Source organism: Phaenicophaeus curvirostris, chromosome 9 (assembly GCF_032191515.1).
Source record: "Phaenicophaeus curvirostris isolate KB17595 chromosome 9, BPBGC_Pcur_1.0, whole genome shotgun sequence".
NCBI classification, from domain to species: Eukaryota; Metazoa; Chordata; class Aves; order Cuculiformes; family Cuculidae; genus Phaenicophaeus; species Phaenicophaeus curvirostris.
The window spans coordinates 18019071-18040449 of NC_091400.1; the positions used below are offsets into that span (position 1 = coordinate 18019071).

The 21379-nt window shown below is 41.5% G+C and overlaps 1 protein-coding gene across 1 annotated transcript in view; it reads left to right on the forward strand.

The window, feature by feature from the left end:
- ANTXRL (ANTXR like) overlaps positions 1 to 21379 on the forward strand; it is a 60782-nt gene continuing 39403 nt past the window's right edge. Inside the window, exons 1-9 of the mRNA XM_069864345.1 lie at positions 1 to 452; positions 12251 to 12322; positions 12465 to 12536; positions 13890 to 13971; positions 14077 to 14110; positions 16079 to 16158; positions 16274 to 16342; positions 16546 to 16626; positions 16733 to 16793. Of these exons, the coding sequence (XP_069720446.1) occupies positions 292 to 452; positions 12251 to 12322; positions 12465 to 12536; positions 13890 to 13971; positions 14077 to 14110; positions 16079 to 16158; positions 16274 to 16342; positions 16546 to 16626; positions 16733 to 16793 (712 nt within the window). The 5' untranslated portion in view covers positions 1 to 291. The remainder of the gene's footprint in view (positions 453 to 12250; positions 12323 to 12464; positions 12537 to 13889; positions 13972 to 14076; positions 14111 to 16078; positions 16159 to 16273; positions 16343 to 16545; positions 16627 to 16732; positions 16794 to 21379) is intronic.

The following is a 21379-nucleotide window of genomic DNA, read 5'->3' on the forward strand; positions in this document are numbered from 1 at the left end:
GAGCGGCGCCGCTGCTGTGGGCGCGGGACGGGGCTGAGGCGCTCGGGCCGCGGGGCATGGGGACGGGGGGCCGGGCTCCATCCCGCCGGGCTCAGCCCCCAGCCCTGAGCCTGCAGCCCGGTGCCCGCCGGGCAGCGCTGCCCTGAGCCCGCGGGGCCCGCCTCGCACCCTTAACTTGGTGTTTATTCCCCCACCCCCCCATCTTTTGGTGCTTCCGAAGAGCCGGTAAGGTTTTCAGCGAGAGAGAGAGAGAGACTCTGGGGGAGGAGGAGGAATTAAGGAAGGGAAAAGATGGCGAGTTGCAGGAGCAGCGTGGGGAAGGCAGCATTTTTGTGCTGCTTCTTGCTGGCAATGGGGAGCCTGACCTCCTGCGCCCGGCCGGAGGAGGAGGAAGAGCAAGAAGAGCAGCGCTCCTGTCACGGTGCCTTTGATCTCTACTTCATCCTGGATAAGTAAGTGACAGTCGCTTTTAAAATCGTTTATTCACCCTTCGATACCTCCTCGCAGCAGCAGGGACGTTGTTTCTCCCGTCTCCCTGGGTGCCTTCCCTCATGTCCCCTGATGCCAAATGTGATGTGTGGGGCAAGATCTTTATTTTTGCTCCACAAACTTGCACGTTTCCCCAGTGGAGCCTTTATCCTGGGTTAGTTGTATGTGCAAACTTGGGAAATCAGATCACCTTCAGGTTATAGCGCGTGGGCTGTGAGTGTTGAATTTGAGGAATGTTGGTCAGTGTCCCCAGCACTCGTGGATTTGGTGTCAAGTGCTGAGGTGTCACCTGTGGGATTTAGCAGCTTAATCTAAGATTTAAGACTGGATTGTTTGTCTGTAGTGATTACCTTTTTACAGGCTTGCTGTATACAGCTGTATAAAACTTGCTTCTACTTACCTTCTTTGTAATTGCCCAAACCTGTGTTTGAGTTACATCTGTTAAAGTAGGCTGGCAATTACTTTTCTTTAATACTATGTTAGCCCAATTTAGGTATGGCCAGAGGGTATGGTGAAGCTCACATTCTTAGGCATGTTATAGCAAGCACTAGAAAAGTGAGTGGTAAACTGGTGCACCCACAGATGTTTTCAGAAGGCACAAATTCCTGTTTCTCCTGGTGTATTGCTCTGGCTTGACAGCCAAGGGTTAAATTCAAGGAATAATTTGTTAGTCTCTCACATATACTTAGTGTGATGGTTCTGTTATCTAGTATATCCTGGGTTTCATATATGATATGGTATTATGAAAGACTGAAGCCTTTTCTTTGTGATAGTTATCGATAAGCCAGATACAACGGCTGCATTGTGCAGTTGCCTGGTTTGGAGAACTGTTCAGTCCATCAGGTCTTCTGCACAGCCTGCATGTGGCAAAGAGCCACCTTCACTTAGGAACCACTGTATTCCCATACTCAAGAAGAAAAAAGTGTCCTTAAGTAGCAATTCTCTTTTTAGAGCAAGAAGATCTGAAGACCATAGGCATTCTGCCTTTCTAAAAGACACGCTAGCACGCTATGTGGTCATTGTTTTCTTTTCTTTCACTACGAACTTGTTCCTGAAGAAACCTTTGTGCCTAGAAGGAGCTCTGTGGGTGCTAGTGTTAGTTCTCAAATTAATTTTTTTCAGGATTCCAAGAAGTGGCTGGTACTGTTGTTACGCTCACTTCCTGTATTGAATTCCCTGTAACAGTGAATGTTGGTTATAGCAGTGTGGGTTCTCTCTGTGGAATGGTATCAATCTTCTGCAGTGCTATTTTCCTCTTCAGCATTGTGGATGTGAAATGACACATTTTGCTCTATCAGGCTACAGGTCTTGTATCTTGGCTCGGGTGCGATCAGTATGTTGTCCCACTGAAGGCTGGATCTCATTATGGTTTAAGTATAAGTCATGCATGTTGGTTCCAGTGGGAAAATTCTCCTTGGCTTCAGTCACAAACTGAGTTTTTATAGCATTTGAGAGGCTGAAAGAAGAGATCTTTTGTAAAAAGCTTCAGTAAAAGTTACCTGGGCCCTAAGTAGTTTTAGAATCCATCTCTGCTCCTATTGAGTCAGTGTCGGTGTGGTGGCAAACCTGCCTTTGTCCTCAATGAGATTGCATTGCGGTCCATATGGTGGACTATTAGTGCTAGATCTGAGGAACCATAAGTTCTGTGCTGCCTTCCTGCTGTAAACAAATGCACGTGGTACTTGGGGAGGGTGGGGTGCTGGCTGAGAGGGTATTTAGTCCCAGCTGTATACTGTGACATTTGACACAGCATAGGAGGCTTTATGGAGGCAAGGAGGATTGACTGAGTAGATAGACTCTGGATCTTGGGACAGTTTGTCAGGAGGGAACCGGATAATCCATTAGTGCTGAGAAGAATCACCGTATTCCTGGTATGGAGAAGGCAGGAAGCTAGTCGGAAGCATTTGGCCAAATCTGAAAATGTGATTGACACTTTCTTCAGAATTGGATCCATACTGGGATCCATATCTGGGAAGAATTCTGGCTTTAACTTCTAACGGGAGAATCCCTTTCAAAACCCAGTCCTATACACCTCAGGGTATCCTCACAGGCCTGAGGATTGCCTGCCTTCATTGATGCCTTGCCCGCCTGGAGTTAGATCCATTCAGTCTGAAGTAGCTGTCTAACAATGGAATTGAAACATTGGCTCTGTGAAAACTCCAGACATTAATCCTGTGACCCTATAGCGCTCTTCAGCTGAATGACAGGCCCTGTCTCCGAAGTCAGGCAGGATGAACCCAAATGACTTTAAATCTGCATTGCTTTGGTTCCCAATAGAAAGATGTAATTTCATGTCACTAGGAGGCAAACTGGAAGAAGACAGCAAACCTTCCTCCTTACGCATGTAAGCGCTATGTTACTGCAATGACTAGTGGAATATGATTTTTCTTTCTTCTGGGCAAAGTCTGTGGAGATTTAATCCTGCTGGCAACAAGCATCAGATGGAGAAGATCATCTTCTGGTGAAGTTATTGGTATAATATGTATTCTGCCAATTAGGAAAAGAAACTTGGTCATTTCTTAGTTTTTATCTGCCTGTAGTTGATGTCTTATGCTAGCTCCATGGGATAGGCCAGATCAGAGCAGTGGAATTAAGCCTTGAGTGTCCAAGAAGCTGGCATGGAGAAAGGGAAAACCGCATCTGTGGGAGGGAGACCTGCCACCATCCTCCTTAGGACTGTTTGTCCGTGCCAGAGCCACATTAGGACTGCCTTGTCTCTGGGAATGCTTAAATGAGCAAATCTCTTGAAGCTATGAGAACTGGACATTTGCAGCTGCAGAGGCAGCTGCCTAGATCCTGCAATCTTGTGCTGTCTGTGTGCCATACTTTGAGTTAGACAGGCTTGAGCTTATTTGGTGGTGTAGTGGAAGACTTTAAATTGTCATACTGAAGCAGCACAATTTTTTCTGTTTGCAGTCACTCCCTCTGCATGAAGTAAGGCAGCATACAGTGCAGCTGGCATACTCATCTCTCCTATGGCATGTGGTTAGATAAATCACATGCAATATCAAAGATCTCATCTTTACCATTAAGCGTAGATCTTAAGGCAAACATAATGGACAGAGGAGTGCTTCTCCTTTGTGTTGGTTGATTCATTTGCTTCAGTTGTCCAGGTGTGTGATGAACTTGTATCAGTCCTATCCCAAACTGCTGAGGACAGGTCCTCTTATGGATTTGATTGCATGACTATTCAGGCCTTATAGTGACATCCTCATGCTTGAGTGTGTAAATAATCTGATTTAATCCCTGCTTCACTGTTAACATCCAGCTGGTTTTTCTAAGCATATTGAAATGCACTTGCACATCAGAAAGGATGTCTGACCTCTAGTGTTTTCCAATTATAACAGTGTCTGGTATCAGCATTATGATTGTTTATTAGTGCAACAAATAGAAGCCCTTTGAAAGTAAGGTTTTATAACAGCCATAAATATTTGCTCCTGACGATGCTTGACATGGCAGATCTGAGCTGCAGAGCTATCTGTATTTTGTATTTACCAAGTGTGAAGAAATTTTTTTGATTATTTTTTTGACTTCAGGACAGGATGGGAACTGGGGAGGAAAGAGAATGTGAGATAGTTGAAAGTATTTTCTCATTTTTCCTGCTTGCGTGTTTGCTAAGAAATTCTTTATGTTTTGAGTAAAAATGGGCTTCACAGCCTTATGAAAATGTTTTCTTTTTTCCACAGCATGGACCAAGGAAGTGCAGCTGTCTTGAGTAAGGCACTGGCTGATTTACTTTTAGAGCAGCGATTCTAAATGTTTGAGGTGGAGCTTACCAAACTACCCTTTCTCCACTCTTCATCTTCTCCCTGAACTTCTGGGTGATCCCTATTCATGGTACTCCTGTCTCTTGGGCCCACAACAATATTGCCTTTCACATGAGTTTTGCTTTATCTCCTGTACTGCCAAGAACATCCCAGCGAACTACAAATTTGGTGAAGACATCAGTACAATGTGGCCAGTTAAGCATTTTTGCTTGTTATGTTTTCCAGCTGCCTCCCTTTAAACTCAGCAAACCTCACTCCAAAGGTGAATGTTACTGGTAGGAAGCTGGTGGAGAAGAGCACAACCTCTGATCAGATTGAAAATTAGCAACTCTTTCCCATCTTCTTTTTGCTTTTGGCGTTTGGGTCTGTGCCTCTGTCCCAGCTCCCCTTCCTTCCCCACCTTCCCCCCCTCCCCGAAAAAAATTTCCTCTTTTAAAATCCAGCTTTTTGGGGGGAGGGAAGTGTTGGATTTGAAAGAGGTTGAAACTTCAAGCCAAAAAGCTATCAGAAAAAAATTTACATTTCAGTAGCTGCTATTCTATGCTAGCTTTCATTATTTTAAGGCAACTGTAATGAATTGCTGATTTCCACGTGCCTTGTTTTTTTCACAATATTCCGTACTTTAAGCAAGCAAAGAAGAGTTCTGTAAACACGTTTTGTGTTTTGGCATGATTTCCTTGTCAATTATTTGTATGAATTTAACACTCATGAATTGCAAGTACTGGTGAAAGCAAGTATGTTTTGCCTTAGGCACTCAGTGTATCCCTCCACCTTTTTTCCGGTGTCTACATAGTTCCAGTATGAGTGTTAGGATGGAGCTGCACCTGTGGGAACTTCTGCAGCTTCTCTCTCTGCACTAAAGATAGTGCAGATCAAGAGATCTGATGTTGTTCTGTGTGCTGGTTTCACGCAGTGTATGAGAAGAGTGCAGCTAACATCGTTGTCGTGGCTGGAGATTGGACTGCTGGCAGAGTGCCTGAACGCACACATGTTCTGACACCTACTTTAATTGCACTTGAAAAGCTCATATTGACAGACTTAAAACACTGCTGCACTCCCTTTTTCTGTAAGCAAGAATATCTACCTACTGCAGCCAGACTTCAGTAAGACGTAGGACCTGATACAGATCAACTGCCTATTGAGATTGAGAGGACTTATTGTCTGAATAAAGTTCCTTAGATGGCATTGATTACCGTACACATATATTTAAAGATGGTTGTGTCTGCCTTCCTCCTTTTCTGTCTGACTTTCCCTTCCCCTGTAATGTAACCACATCATCTACATGACACCTCTTGTACTCTCCAAGTATGAAAAGCAGTATCTTTATTGTTTTTGAAACATAATCTATTGGCATTTTGTCTTTGTATCTTTCTTTGTTGTGGTTATATCGAAGCCAGTGCTGTGATTTTCTTACAACCAGGTATAATTGCTTGGAATGTTCCAAAGCAAACTTTTGTTCAGCTTCAGACATACCTATGTTATTGGAACCAGGTTTTATTTATTTCTATTTTGTCTGATATTCCTCTGCTGGATTTGCCTTTTGGCAGGAAAAAATATTTAGGAAAATCGATTCTCCTCCCCTCTCCCCCAAGAAAAAAATTCTTTTTAAGCACAAGGCAAAGCTAATGGGTGGTGGTTATTTGACATAAAACATGTACAGTTAACGGGAAGAAAGAACCATGGCAGCTTGTCATTTGCAGTCTATTTATGCATGTAACTAAATCTGATTTATTTGGGGCTTGAGCCAAGGAAGTAAGCCATAAGATTCCTACTGACCTAGGATTTGGGTTTGTGTGTGTTCACTGATTGAGAGTTTCATTACTTTTGTTTGAGCTTGCAGACCAAACGCTGGTGTGAATTGCAATTTGAGTTGGTATGAGGTGTTGTAGGGCTGAACTTTTTCATCTCAAGTGTGAAGAAGATACGTTGCCTCCTGGGAGTTATTAACTGTACAAGGGCTCTATCTCCCTGCTCTTGGTCATCATTTACACCTTGCTGGAGCATGACTGGAGTTAAGCGCTCGACTTAGCTCCCTCTGTTGTGCTGAAGAGGACTAGGATGCTGAGAGTGGGTCTTCCAGCCCTGATGCTGCTCAGAGCAGCCCTGGAGCTTTACAGGGAGATCTTAAGTGGTTGGATGCAGTCTGAGCCTGACTTCTGAATTTCACTTCCCTGCTTTGCTGGCTGGGTATGTAGCAAGAGCTATAGCACCAGCTGAATAGGACTTGTGGATTATTGTAGAAGCAATGGCCAATGTTTTGAGGACTGACTTACAGGAGTCAGTAACGTTGCTGCAGATTTTGTCAGTAGAAAAGGGAGAAAAGCTATCTATAAAATTAATGGGTTTGGTCATGAAACCTTTTGGATTTGAGTACTTCGGGCTCTGTGCTCGAAGTGCCGGCCTAGGACTCGTTTCCTAGTCACTTCTCTCCATCTTCCCCTCCCTATTCCAGTCCTTGTCTTATCCAGTAACATTACAAATACTTTGAAGTGAGGGCTGTCTCAGAATGGCTGTCTCTGCTAGTGTTTCTAATTGCCATTGGGGCAGATAATATAAACTAGTCCTTCCTTGCCTGGATGAATCACCCAGTCAAGGTCCCTTCCTTGTTTGGGAGAGGAGGATTCTTGTCAATTTGAATGCTCTGCTGGCTCGGAAGGGAGCAGCGGGGGTGGATGAACATGCATGTGCATGTCTGAAACCACAACAAACTAGATGCCCCAGGGTCTGCTTTTATTGCAGAGCCATTATTAGCCTTGTGCAAGAATTCTGTTGTCTACGATGTGGTTGTGGGTACAAAGAGCCCTCCAAATAACAAAAGTGCCACATTTCTGAGCAGTAGGCTTATATACAGGACCACCATTAGCTTGAGACTTACAGGGACCTGAAAAATCAATGGGTATTGTACTCCCCTGACACCATACTCAGACTGAACTCAGCACCAGTAATAATGAGTCTGTTTCTTGCTCTCGGATCTCTGGAATTACTGCCTTCAGCTAGTCTATAATAGAGGCAAATGTGCCGGGACAGGGAATTAGCACAAAGACCAACTCTCTGTCTTCAGGGGTTTCACTTTCTCACTTTCAGCAGCGAGGAAAGACTTTGGGCCCTGCTGCCTCCTCTCTGTGTACATGTGGTAATAAAAGTATTTGTTGTTTGGGCAGTGCTGGGGTATTAACTTTCACTGCTAAGCTGTAGGTCTGATACACATTATACTGGGTTTATCTACATAGGCTCCTGACAGTGAATTGAGCTGTACTGTGAGTCCCGTGTGTCCTAGGACAGACAGCTTCAACTGACCCTCCTTGGTTTTTGCCTGCTGATTTAACTTGCCTGAAAGTAACACCCTATATGCCAAGATTGTGTTGCTTGATTCCTCTGGGCTCTAGCTTCTACTCCCTCTGGGAGCCTGTTAGGAAGGAGATTTCCAGCCTGTCTTACACTTGGTTGTCTTCTCAAACAGCAGTGAAGTCCCACAGATTGAGGCAGATAGGATTCCAATGTGGTCACCGCTTTTATACTGACTGACAGCTCTGCTGAGCTAGGAGGAGTCACTCCAAAGTAAGCAGGAGCAGAATCAAGCCTTGCAATCACATCACTTCCTTCCACCCCCAGAAATACTCACTGACCTCCTCTTTTCCCCTTCCATCAAGCGGTAGCAATGTGAAATTTGGGAGAACAGTAGAAGCGGGAGCTGCAGCAGCAGCAGCTGCTTCTCTGAGCTGAGTCCCAGCGAGGCCGGGAGCACATTCCTTCCTATGTTGTGGTTTGCTGACTCTTCTCTTTGTCTTGTGTGTAATGGGAAGAGAGCTCATGGAGTGGTGAGCACACTCACAACAAATGGCTCCTGGTCTTTTTTTCACTTTGTTTGGGCCTAATCGTGATCCCAGTTGTATAGGTATGAATGTGGGAAAATTCTGCTATTTCTCTGGACCCATTCCAGGTTCACTCCAGCAGAACTGACAGCAGAAATGGGCCCTGAAGTATTTTCTGCAGTACTCCAGCTGCCCACAGCAGCTGTTTATTGCTTTGTGTTTTCCTTCACTGTGAGAATTATGTAACCTCTGAGGGTTGAAACCTCGTCATCCCACTTGACTCAGAAAGGCACACAAACTGTTTTTAAGGTGTGGGTCACTATCCACAGAGTTCTTCAGCTTGTGGGGCTTGGTACTTTGCAGAGAATATCAAGCTCTCTGAGCTTCTTCAGTGGGGAGAGTAGAAGGAGGAATCCTAGGGTTCTGCTGGTTGACCATGGCTGTTTTGATGTAAGGAGTTGAACCAGGTAGCTTATGGCTGAAAGCAGGAACTCTGTAAGGTGTGAGTCAACAAGATAAATCTGACTGTAACATAGCCTTATCTTTGCAGGCAGCCACAGTGCTGCCTTGGTGCGTCCACTGGTACGAAACTCCACAGTGGGATATGTAGGAATCCCTGACTTCATCACTTCTCAATGGCTTCTCCTAGTTACTGGTGAGGGTTGACAAGTGTGACTCACATGTGCAGTACTTTTTCTGCGCAGCACTGATCTTTTCTGGGTTTCATTTATTTTTTTTCCTCTTTATTCGGAAGTCTCCACAGTTCCTCTGAAATCTTACAGGAATGTATAATTTGGTGGTCAAACAGGCCAGGCAAGGAATCTGTGGTTATTTACTGATGGAACTTTGGGACGACATGCTAGCTTTGTCTGAAGCTCCTATTAGCACAGATACACTGATTAACAGGATTTTGGTCTTGGTTGCTGTAAGATTCTGAGGGAAGCAGCAAAAGCACCAAAAGTGCTGTGAATATCATGCTGTGTGGATGTCCAAGTATAACCTGTGATATAGAGCATCACTAAAAGACCATGTGCTTTCTCTAGGCTTGGTAAGTGTGGAGTTATTAAAAATGAATATGACTTTCAAGCATTGGCTGTGGTCAGAAAAGACTTTAGAGTATGCTTGGAGCACCCCACTTGCCATGGGAAACAAAGACAAAAAAACCTCCTAGTCTAATCCAGCCATGAAGCACAGCAGTTTCGCTTTTGCCGCAGCATGAACTATTTTGCAGCGTGAAAGACAAGATCCTAAAAGCAGTGAAATGCCTCAGTATTTTCAATAGTTTTGGGAAGCTTCTATTTGTTAGTGTTAGGAATAATATTTGACAGCATTTGACAACTTAGTCTATAGTTTAGCAAACATTTAATTGTTTAAATGTTTTGTTTAATCTGCTGTGAAAACTGCTGTTACTGGTTGTGTGGGGTCAGTGCTCTGGGGCAACAGATGAAGCTATCGAGCCAAATTCCAGAAGCCTCTAAAACATATATGTGAAACAGCAAATGAAAATACTTTACAAATGGGGATATTTACTGGCAAGCTTGGGTGTGAGGGATGGGAAATCAGGTTCCTCTATAAACCAGGCCACCTCCACTGATGTTTGTGAGGTTTAACGTGCCTGACATTGGGGGTATTTGTGCTTCATTTGCAGCGGGGGCTTGGAGGAGTGTGCTGGGAAAAGTGATGAAGTGCTGACCACTTCACTGCTACTCCTTATATGCAATTTTGGAACTAACATTTTCTTGCTAGTATTTCTATCAGGCTTTGACGCTTCCCAGATGATAGATTGAGACTTTCACACTTGGTGCAGAATTCCTTCTCGGGGAGAAGGAGACCTACTGCCATGCTGAAGTGCTTCAGCCTAGCAGGATTGTAGCTCAGTGATGTAAAACCAGGCACTTGGAGAGCACAGTACACTTCCCAAGATGACTAGTCCATGACAGAGACCTCCTTAGGTTTTCAAAGGTGGGCATCTATAGATTTATTACAGCCCATTCTTAGCCTCACTGGCTATTTCGTTTCCAACAATGGGTGTTTCCTTATAGTCAGAGTACATGGGAGTGCACGGTATTAACATTATCTGTGCATTTTCACTTTAAAAGTTTTCATGTTTTTCTACCACTAGAGGCTTGTTTTCTTGAATTTTCACTTTCTGGGCTATTTTACCAAGCTGTTCTTTGTGTGAGAGATAGGTAAGGAAGTGGGGAGGAAGGGGGCAAGGGACTGGAAATGGTGATTTGTTACTGTTATAAATAAAACCTGTTGCTGCTTGCATTCTGGGGTTGCATCAGTGCCTCTGCAGCTGGCACTAGAAATTTGATACCTCATCTAAAATAGATCAGTCTTTTTCCAAGTAAAAAATTGTGACTACTCTATGTGGGAAAGTGATTCCATTGGAAATTGCGGGAACTGGATTTAAGTGGGATGGCAAGCTAAGAATGAAACTGAGTGTGAACTCCAGGGGGGTGAAGAATTTTAAAAAAAACCAAAAAAACCAAACAAAAAAAACCCCACAGCTATAAATGCATCTTGCAGAGATTCTAGGAAAATCTCTGATTTTGTGTAGAGATTTAGCCTGGGATTTTCTGAGAAGTCTTGGAGAATTATAGGTGTTGAACTGCCTCAGATCCCTTTTGGAAAAGTAGTCTTTAAAGTACGTAACCCATGTTGGTATGGATTAGTTTTTAATGATGAGAAAAGGGCTCATTTGCTAATAGTGCTAGCACCTTTCATTGGCACTGTTTACAAATGTATAAACATGTTATTGTGTAGCATATGCAAATTAGACTGCAGAGGATCCAGACCCTTGGTTTGAGCAGTCCTCAGTGCTTTGTTGCCCTCTGTCAGTGCCTGGCAGTCTCTTCGTTCTTTGATAACCAGTTTGTTCTGCAAATTAATCACCAGTTCTCCAGAAAAGCAGTGTGAAAGCACAGGGTTATGTGAGCAAGCTTATTTTAGCTTCTGTGCTCCAGGGATCTCCTCTTGGTCCTTGTCACTTTTCCTTTTCTCATCTCCATTCCACCAGCACACGTGAGCTTCTGAATGCCAGTATGTCCTGATGTACAGGGGCAGGAGTGGCTGTCACAGAGCCGCTTGGAGAGTCCACAGTAAAACTGCCAGTTGTAATATGGGATCATTTTCTCACTCTTTTTATACATTCACACCAGAAAATGTCTAATGGCAGTTAAAGGAAAGCTACTGCTTTGTAGTAGTTAAATTTCAGAAATCTTTTGCTTCTGCATTGAAGCCCCTGCAATCCTTCCTGCCTAAGACACCTGATACAAGAGTTTGCCTGGCAGAGAAAACAAAGAGCCGTTCTTTCATAAACATTACAGTCCTAGGGAGGGCTTTTAACACTATTGACTTCTTGTGGTTTGTAGCCTTGGAAGTCTATAATATAGACCCACATGGTAGAAATTGTCTATTATTTACAGTACAGTTAATGCATGCAAGGCTTTTTTTTTGAGGTCTGAATTCCACCAGACTGACGGGGTCCATGAGACTAAGCAGAAAAAAAGCCAGAGATAGCCAGTAATGCAGTTTTATATATTGGGAATGGTGGCACGAATGTGTAAGTTTGTTCATGTAACTAAGTTGCCCAAGTTTTCACAAGACATCTGTAATGGAGCCAGGGATTGACTCTACAGAATGCTGGTCCAGCAAATTAGCTAAAAGTACTGCCTTTCCCTTCTGGATTACTTTAAAATCTTTGTCTTTTAAAACAAACAGTAACTAATGGAAATGTTATCCCATGCATTCTGGGAGAATAGAAGCTCAGGTAAGACTTTCTGTGTCTGTAAGGGCAGAGCTGTGGTCTGTAAAAATAAATAATCTGATAGCAAGTGACTTAGTGAAATCAAATAAAATCAGTTAAACTAGAAAAAATATATTTTAAATTATAAAAGGAATTAAAGGAGATGAAAGGGTTACTGAACTTGTTTAAAAATTATATAGTAAACCATTTCAGACCTGGTTTTATTTCTTTTGAGTCAGTGGGTTTTGTCATGATGGTTCCTGTTACAGCTTCCAGCACAACTGCTGTAGAAACCTCAACAAGAGTTAGCTGCCTCATCTCCACAGGCCTCTATGTAATTTGTGTCTGTAACCATCTTTGGAGTAAAATTCAGAGTGGAACAAGGAATTTTGCTGTGAAATAAGATTAATGTAATCGTGTTTTGTATGCAGGTCTGGAAGTGTCAGAAATCATTGGACTGAGATTTACTCTTTTGTGGAAAGCCTAGCTGAGAAGTTCATAAGGTAAAGTTTTCTTAAGATGATATTTTAATTTTCTATGTATATATCTTATTTTCTCATTCTCTGCCTCAAAGAAAATGAAAATCTGCTGAAGTAATGTGTGTGTGTGTGAGTGACATGGGTCTGGCTTGTTCTTCTGTTTCAGTCCAATGTTGCGGATGTCCTTCATCGTTTTTTCTTCACGAGGCACTACAGTCATGAAGCTAACGGAAAACAGGCAAGTGATCCCCACAGCTTTCATCCAAAAATACTTTCCGTACTCTCTCATGCAGTGACTGGCCCCAGACCAGACTTTGGAGGTCTGTCTTGGTTCTTGCTGTGACACCAACTTGGGCACCAACTAAAATCCTTTTCACCATTTTCAATTGGAAGGGGGCTTAGAAAGCCTTTAGGTCTCCCATTACCGTTTTGGTTTCTGCCGTATGAGAGAAAGGCGGCACTGGACTGTCTGTTCTTTATCACGGTATTTTGGGAAGGAACTGCATTTCCAGTCAAGGATTTATGTATGTTCTCTCTATCCCCAGCTACCCAAATAAGGGTGGTTTTGTTTAAGATCTCAGACCCTAGGCTGATGATCAAAAGACTCTATGAAAGTCCCACAGTGCCCTTTGAAGTGACTCAAAGCCCTGACCTTTATGCTAGCAGCCAGTTGTACCCAGTGCTGGAGCACTACCTCACCAGGCTTTCACACCCCTCTCCTGGGCTGCCTTCAGACAGCGCCTGTGCCAGAGATGGTTAGCACAGCCTGGTGACATGCTTCTTAAGAAAAAGATAGTCTGAGGATGCTCCATAGCATCTGGGGCTGATGTTTGGACTTCCTACATCTTGTCTGTTGAATATTTGCTTTATGGTTTTGCCTCATTTGTGTTCCATTAATATATGAAACTTTGCTAATGATCAGGGTCTTTTATTGATCAGTGATCAATTACATTATTAGTTTCCCTGAGCAATCCTCTTGGTTAAAAGGTATGTGCCTGTGGAGCAAGAAGCTATGCTCCAGGAGTAATGGCATCAAAGCCCATTTCTTACCAGGGAGCAGTCTGTGCCCCAGGAAGTCTGAGTGGTCCCTGGTCTAGAATAGGAAATACTCATAGTACTCATCCCATTCTCTTATCTTCTGGCCGTTGTCTTTATAATGGAAAAGTCCTAATCTGAACTGTCCTGGTGATTGATTGAATATGGAGTTTTATTTGTTTCCTTTTCATGACAGGGTCATAAGCTTTCAGATTCTCATTCCATCTGCAGTTTGTCAGAGTTTAATGTCTGGAATTTGCTTTATTCAATCTTATCCTGCCTGACAGCATACCAAAATGATGGAGCAGGGGCAGAATTGCCGCCTTAAAATTGTTAGCCCTAATAATGTATCATATATCTGATTTTGTGCTCCCATGGGTGTTTGGCTGATAAACTGTGCTATTTGAAAAATCCTTGGTTTACCAATGTTTTAGCTGGTGTGTATGCACTCTGTGCAATCTACTGACAGGGTGTATAATCTAACTGTGGTACAGGAATATCTCAACAAAACAGAACTCTTATTAAAATTATTTTTTCCTGTTTTTCTTATCCAAAGGGAAGCCATAAGACGAGGACTCGCCATTCTTCAGTCTGAAGTGCCTGGAGGAGACACATTCATGCATGAAGGATTTAAAAGGGTGCGTATCACAGTAGCTCCTTTCTTTGATTTATATGTATAAACTTTGCTTTGGTTGCCACTGCTGTATTTTTAAGATCTAACAATGTTCTACACTTCATTGCAGGCAAATGAGCAGATTTACCATGAAACCTATGGAGGTAGGCATTGTATATCACTTGTGTTATATATCTGCATTGAAAAGACAAGGGTGATAGTTCTTTGTGTGACCTGCAGTAAACCCGCTGAGAGAAGCGTTGGAGAAGGAGTTGGTGTTACACAATCACTACATTCCATTTTGACTACGGCTCTTCTTTCAAATGCATGATTCATGGTTTATTAAGACCAGAGGAGACCAGTATGATCACAGATCTGACCCAGTGCAGAGCAGAGACCAAAGCATTACAGCCAGAACTGCCTGTCCTGCACCCAGGGAACAGGAATACTGAGGTTTTCCTGCGCTCTTCTGTCCTGATGCACTCAGCCCTGTCTTGCCTCATGTGCCCAAGTCTTTGTTCTCGTTAGTGTAGGTATGAATACAATCAACTGAGGTTTTTGCATCAATGTGAATGACTCAGGATCAGATTCCAAGTTCCTAAAATGCGAATTTTCACCATACTTCACGAGGGAAATGTATTTGTATGTTTTTCTGTGCCAAAGGAAGGCCTAATTAGGTAAACTGAAGATGTCTTGCCAGTTTTGTACGCTGGTGTGATGTTCTTGTTTGTGGGCTCATGGTCTCTTTGTCAAATGGAGAAATGAGTCAGTGCGTTTTCAATAAAATAGCCTATGAGTGTAGATTCTTCAGCAGTAACTCTGTGTGGCTTCAGACACTTCTGTTAGCAAAATCAAGAGTACTGAAGAGTCCACTTGAAACCTTTTTTACATCTTCATGACATAGCTGAGAACTAATCAAATATTCTATAAGTTGATTAGGAAGGAAAATGGAATAGATGAGATCTGGATTTGTAAGCTAAATATCAGGGAAGAAACAAATGTTCAAAAGAAAACAAAATAAGATTTCAATTTTTTCAACCTTTTTCAAGCATGCTGTGCAGAAAAAAAGAGGAATAGGGGGATACAATCTGGTTTTTTTCCCCTTAAGTTGCAGGTCATTTTTTAAAGATTTATGTCTGTCTGACATGACATGGAAAGGGCTGCATGGCATAAGAAACCTGTCAGAACTGATCAGTCTCTTTAATTTCAGACTCTATGGGGATAGACACTTGAAATCGTAACAGCTTATTTTGAAAAAATAACAAATACTTCCCTGAAAGTAGCATGTATGTGTATTAGTTACTTAGCTTAAGAACTACGGATGCAGAATGGTTGATCAAACCATAGTTTGCACATTAATTTGGCTTAATTTTGTTAACATGTTGCATTTTTCTAGGTAGTGCCATATTCTGTACCAAAATACATACATAGCTGTCCAAAGTCTGTGCAACCTTTTCACTTAAGCTTAGGTGGGATATAAAATGTCTTATCACAAGATACAATTTTTCTCCAGGTGACCTGATCTTAAGGTTTTCTTATGCTCAGAGTACTGATAAAGTTCACTGACAACTCTTATTTATTACCTGAGAAGTCTAGAACTGAATCCCCTATAGAAGCACATTACCTGATGTGTCCAGTGGAGTTGTTTTTTGAAAGCCTGCTGGAAAGGACAGTAGGATGGCAGGAAAGCTTCTTTTGCAGAGGTATCTCTTACCACAATCCCTGGGCAAGTTTTCTATAGAGACATGTTTGTAAAGAGAAGAGAGGAAACCTCTCCCTCTCTGTGGATCTGTTTTGGTGCTTCTGCGCACAAAACATCTAGATGTAACCTCAGTAGGTGTGATATTTTACACAGAACAGAAGTTTCTGCATGGAACTTGTTAGGACGTTAATCTTCCTTCAGTGATGCTTGTGGTATGAAGGTACACAGGTTTTGGCTTATTGCATACTATTATGCATCTGAACTTCAGCTGATATATCTCCAGTGATGTCCATACAAATTGGACTGAGAGTCTAGTCTTACTGTTTTGTATTTATTTGTCAGCTAAAAAGGAATGCATTGCTTCAAATTTTCTTTTCATTGCTGAATCGTGTGTCAAATATGTGCAATCTGTTAACTATCCTCCATATAGGAGTTCGGACCGCTAGTGTGATTATTGCTCTTACGGATGGAGAATTGCAAGATGTTCAGTTTTATTATGCAGAACAAGAAGTAAGTCACCTTCACATTTACCAAAACTACCTTCTGTCAAACCTGCAGGCATTTACTATTGGCTCCGCTGATTACATGGCTTTGAATTTAATGACTTTTTTTTTTTTTTATTTAGGCCAACAGAGCCAGAAGCCTTGGAGCTATTGTTTATTGTGTTGGAGTGAAAGATTTCAATGAAACTCAGGTAACTTTGCTTGCTTTTTTCTTGTTTTGTTTTTCTGTTATACTACCGTGCAAGTAACAGCATCAGATGAAGGCATTTATTTAATTACTTGAGGCATAAATCGTTTCATGTCAGTATGATGTCTTTTAGCAAGTATGAAGGGGCCCAGTTTTGTTCGCTGTAATTTTGTTTTCCTTGTGATTTATGATTGTCTTTCTTTGCAGCTGTCAACAATTGCTGACAGCATCGATCATGTTTTTCCAGTTACAGGAGGCTTTTATGCCCTAAGAGGAACCATTGATTCAGTAAGTTGGGTATTCTGAAACCCAGAAAAAGGCACCCTTTCCTGTATTAATAAAGCATAAATAAAAATGATTGATTACCAAAAATACTATTATCTAAATCTTTTAGATTCTCAAGAAATCTTGCATTGAGATCCTAGCAGCTGAACCATCGAGTGTTTGTGCAGGAGGTAAGTTTCTACAATAATAGTGTGATAGGGCAAAAGAATGACAATGATGAAATGTCAGTAACGACCTAATGTGGTATAGGAGCTGAAGCCGATGGATGTGTTAGACTGTCCCCTCAGGCCATGGCTAAAGCTCTGTGTGTCCCTTCTCAGCTTAAGAAATAATTGAGCTGATAAACACATAGCTGTTGTGGCTGAATGCCAGCTTGGAGAGTTGGCTGAGGTAGCACTTGGGGAAGTGGGGTTGCTGCTTTTTAAAATGTCTGAGAGGAGAAGGAGACAGAAGTGATATGAAGTGAGACTGCTAGAGGTGTCTAAAGGCGACATCTCACAACTTTCTGGGAAGACTATGATCCTGGGATCTGCTAGGACTCATGAGCAGGTAGAACAAGATTCTTCTAAACATTCACAGAAATTTCAGGTTTATTGAATCAGATATAATTAACTGCATAGGCCAAGATACCTTATGTTTCTTCCAAAGTACTAATATTTCACTTATTTGCAATGAAAGAACTGTCAGTGCATATGGTAAACATGAAGAATCCCCAGAGGAGCTGTTGGTAATTTCATGCCTTTCATGTCTAGTATATTTAACTTGGATTTGTTCTGGTTTACATTAGCAATTCACTTGCTGTGTTTTTGTTATCTTAAGAGGCTGTTGCAGCAGAGTAAGAGTGACACCATAAGTTAGCTGGAAGGTACAGTTTACAGCGTGGTTATTTAGATTTGATCTTACTGTCTTGTGTTCATTTCCTTATACATTGTAAAAATGAGCACATAAAAATAAAATAGCAATGATGCATAAAAGCTGACCTTGGAAACAGATAACAATAAGAAACTTAGGAAGAACCTAATAAATATCACAGAGAAGAGATATCTTTCACTCTTCATTTCCACGTCAATCACAATATGGTCTTGCCCTGAGAATTTCAATTTTAAATAAAATAGGTTTTTATCTTTTGAACTATTCTTAAATATAATTGTGGACTAGACATTTATAAGAATATCTTGTCTGTGGAAAAATGAGAAAAAGAATTATTTTGCTCTTAAAATTTTCCTCCTTGTGTTGATCAAAAACAATTTTAAATCTTTGACATTTGATAGGGTTTTTTTTTTTTATTCTATAGGGATAAATTCTATAGGGATAAAAAAAAACCTTCCCTGGAGGTGTTTAAGGCACGGGTGGACGAGGTGCTGAGGGATATGGTTTAGTGTTTGGTAGGAACGGTTGGACTCGGTGATCCGGTGGGTCTCTTCCAACCTGGTTATTCTGTGATTCTGTGAAATTATCTTGCTTTTTTGTATACCGGGCAATTTTGTTAGGTGCAGCAGCTTGTTGCAACCTTCCTGTTGAACAAAAATCGCATTTATCTGCATCGAAAGATGAGTGTTCCAATAGGAGGGATTTTGGTAGTATTCTTGTGACTGTGTGGAACAGTGTTAAGAATATTGTGAGGTTAAATTTGAAACTGTTGGGGTTTTTTTGGAATACAAATTTTCAGGCAGAGACTTGCTTTTCAAAACTGGATATATTTCAGGGGAAAAAAAAAGATAAAATTCCTTTTTCAAAATAAATCCATTTGTTTTCTTATTCATGAGTTCAAACCACTTCTCTTTTTGCCAAGCTTGCTAGGTAACTAGTTTATTACAAATGTGATTTAAAACCACACAGGTGCACTTAAAAATAGTTTGCCTTTCTTAAACAAAAAAATTGTATTGCATGCACCTATCGAAGTTTTTCATTGTGCTTGTGTCTTTCAAATATAAATCAAATATAAATCGGACAAAACCAATTTCTGTGTATTGCTGCTGTTTCAGCGGAATACTGGCACTTGTATCACTTAATTTCTGAGGTTTGCTGTGACCCTGTTGACAAAGCCATCCAGCAAAGGTTGGCACATGCTGAACTGTGGTGCTGAATCATCAGGGCATGAAGACTTGGTTCCTGTGTGCTTGAAGGTTTACTTACAGCAGAAGGGAGCTCAAAAATAGGAGGAAGCTAAAACTGCAGCTCCGAATGGTGTATACTGTCATGTTATGTGATCTCTGTTACGGGCCTAATTCTTGGTGCTAGCTTTTATTATGAGTCTAGTCTTGCAAGCCTTAGCTGAAATGAATTCCTGCAAGAGGTTTTACAGCAAGAAACTACAAATATTTAGACTTGTTCTGGGCTTTATTATGCTTTATTATCACTCTTACTTCAACATAGCCAGAGTTTCATCTCTATAACTGCGTGTACCATTGTATCCTGGAAGGAATCTCCTGGGATTGGACAATTTTTTTCGTGGTATTGTGAATCCAGATCTTGAATCCAGTTCACTGGACAGTCAGATATAGTTCTACTCTGTGTAATGTGAATTTTTTTTTTTTAATGTACTTTAGTTGGACCTTAATGCAAAAAATACTGAAGCATATGAAGTCCTCTAAGAATTTTAATGCTTTTATAAATTTAGGTAATTACTAATATAGTTTACTGTTAAAGTATGGGTAAACTATATAGACATGGACTCCTAAATGAAAATATGTATACACCTGCATTTAGAACTGGCTGAATATTAGAACATAACATTTTCTAGAAATGCAATATTCCTCCTTCTTTTTTCTGAGTTAGGAATTCTGTTTGTTTTTTTACAAAAATGTGTAATTGAAATTGGCATTTAAATTTTGACTGAAAAATAATAAACCTTATGAAAGAATGCAATATGTTATCACATTCTCCAGCAAGCAGCTTGCTTGTTTACAGCCTTGAAGTGTGGTTGTGTCCTCTGTGCTTTTTGTATGAAATTTACTTGAGTGAGGAGGTAATCATCACTTTGGCTTTTAGCAGTATTATTGCTTTTTAGAATCTGGTGTGAGATCACGAGGCGTTTGTGTTGCTCAGTGGAAGTCAGTCTCAATCAGGGCTTAGAGCAAACTGATGCAATCCTTGTAACTGTTCTTGCAACTCATAATTAGAACTGTGCTGGTGATTACTGATGATCTCGGCTTGATCTTTTACTTGCCATAGGTTTAGTAAAATGCTGATGAAACTATTTCTATGTGGTGACAATTCCAGTTGGGACTGGCTTTCTGTGACAAAGCTATCGGGCAAGTCCATTTACAAATTGATCTCATCATGTTATGACAGCTATCTGATGCTTAATGCTTTTTGACCCTGCAAATTCATTGTCCCCAATGTGGAGTAATGTACTTGGGTCTTCCCTGTTCCCTCTGATTTAAAGTGACCAAGACGTGCAGCCTGTTAACAGGCTATCAGTGCAGAGTCAGAGGTGCCTCATATCCTGTTTGACAGCATCATTGCTTTGATTATGCTTATGCTACACAGATGTGATTGAAAGGTTTTGTTGGATGTGGCATCCTACTGGCCACATCAACTACCAGGTGTGGATGCAAGCCGTCAGCTTCTCATCAGAGTCACAGAAGCGAAGCCGACAGCGCAGCCAGTGCACACCAGCTTCAACCTACCATCTCGCTGCCAGCGCTGCCCGGTTATTTCAGTGCTGACCTTTTTCCCTTCACTGTCTTGTCAAAAGCTACAATCTATGATCTGACAGTAACTAAGGAAGAAAAGGACGCAGCCAGAGTCAGGACGCAAAATTAAATGGAATTAGCCATTTCAACAGATCATCTTCCAGAGCACGTTAATGCTCTGGAGCATCCAAAGGGGTTGGCTTCTTAACAGCATCAACCAAATCTGATACCAGCTGTTTACGTTTCCATGCAAGGCTGGTATTGAGATTATATTGTCAGATTGTGGTGGTGGACAGGTACCACCCACTACTGTGCAGAGTGGCGGTGATGGTGAAAAGAAGGGGCGGAGAGAGAAACTATCTTGACAAGAGTAAATTTCTAGATGTAGCTTTTACCTTCAATGTTTTGTGTTGAATGTCTTTTGCTTGCTGTATCTTTTTAAAGGCACTGAAATAGCTGTCAGTTAAGTGGTTTTGGTTGCTGCCTTTTAAGACCATCAGTTAAGGAGAGAGGGGAGAAATTAACATTGAAGTGCAATTTTATTCCAGCAAGCTGCTTTTATAATAATAAAATTGAGAGAAAAAAAGAAATTATCATCTTAGCTGGGTGATCAGGTCACTGTGAAGTGTGCTGGCTACAAGCAAGTTGGATGTAATGCACAGTTCCGGGCAGGTAGTTCTGGTGAGTGGGCAGTTGCCCTTGGGGCTTGCCATGACTCATCTCTGCTGGCAAAAATGGATGCTCATTGAGAATAACTCTCAGCATATCAGCTGGGTTGGATCTGGAGTGGCTCAAGGCATGAATCAGTTAGATGAAGTCCAGATTCTTACTGGAGTAAAACAGCTGAATCTACTCTACAGTCCATTTTCATTTAAAGGAGTGCCCTCCACCCCCTGGTGTGGAACCAGGACGTATATATAACCCTTCCTTTAAAAAAGAGAGGTCAAATTCTGATGCCAACTTTGTACATTTGGTCCTTGTGTTCAGTGAGATCTCAAATTTTCTTTCTTAGCAGAGTGCCAAAGCATGTGTTTCGCTTTAGTATACACTCCAGTAAATATTTTCTTTTTCCTTTCCCAAAATATCTTCTCCAATTCCTGTGTTCCTTGCAGCCTGTG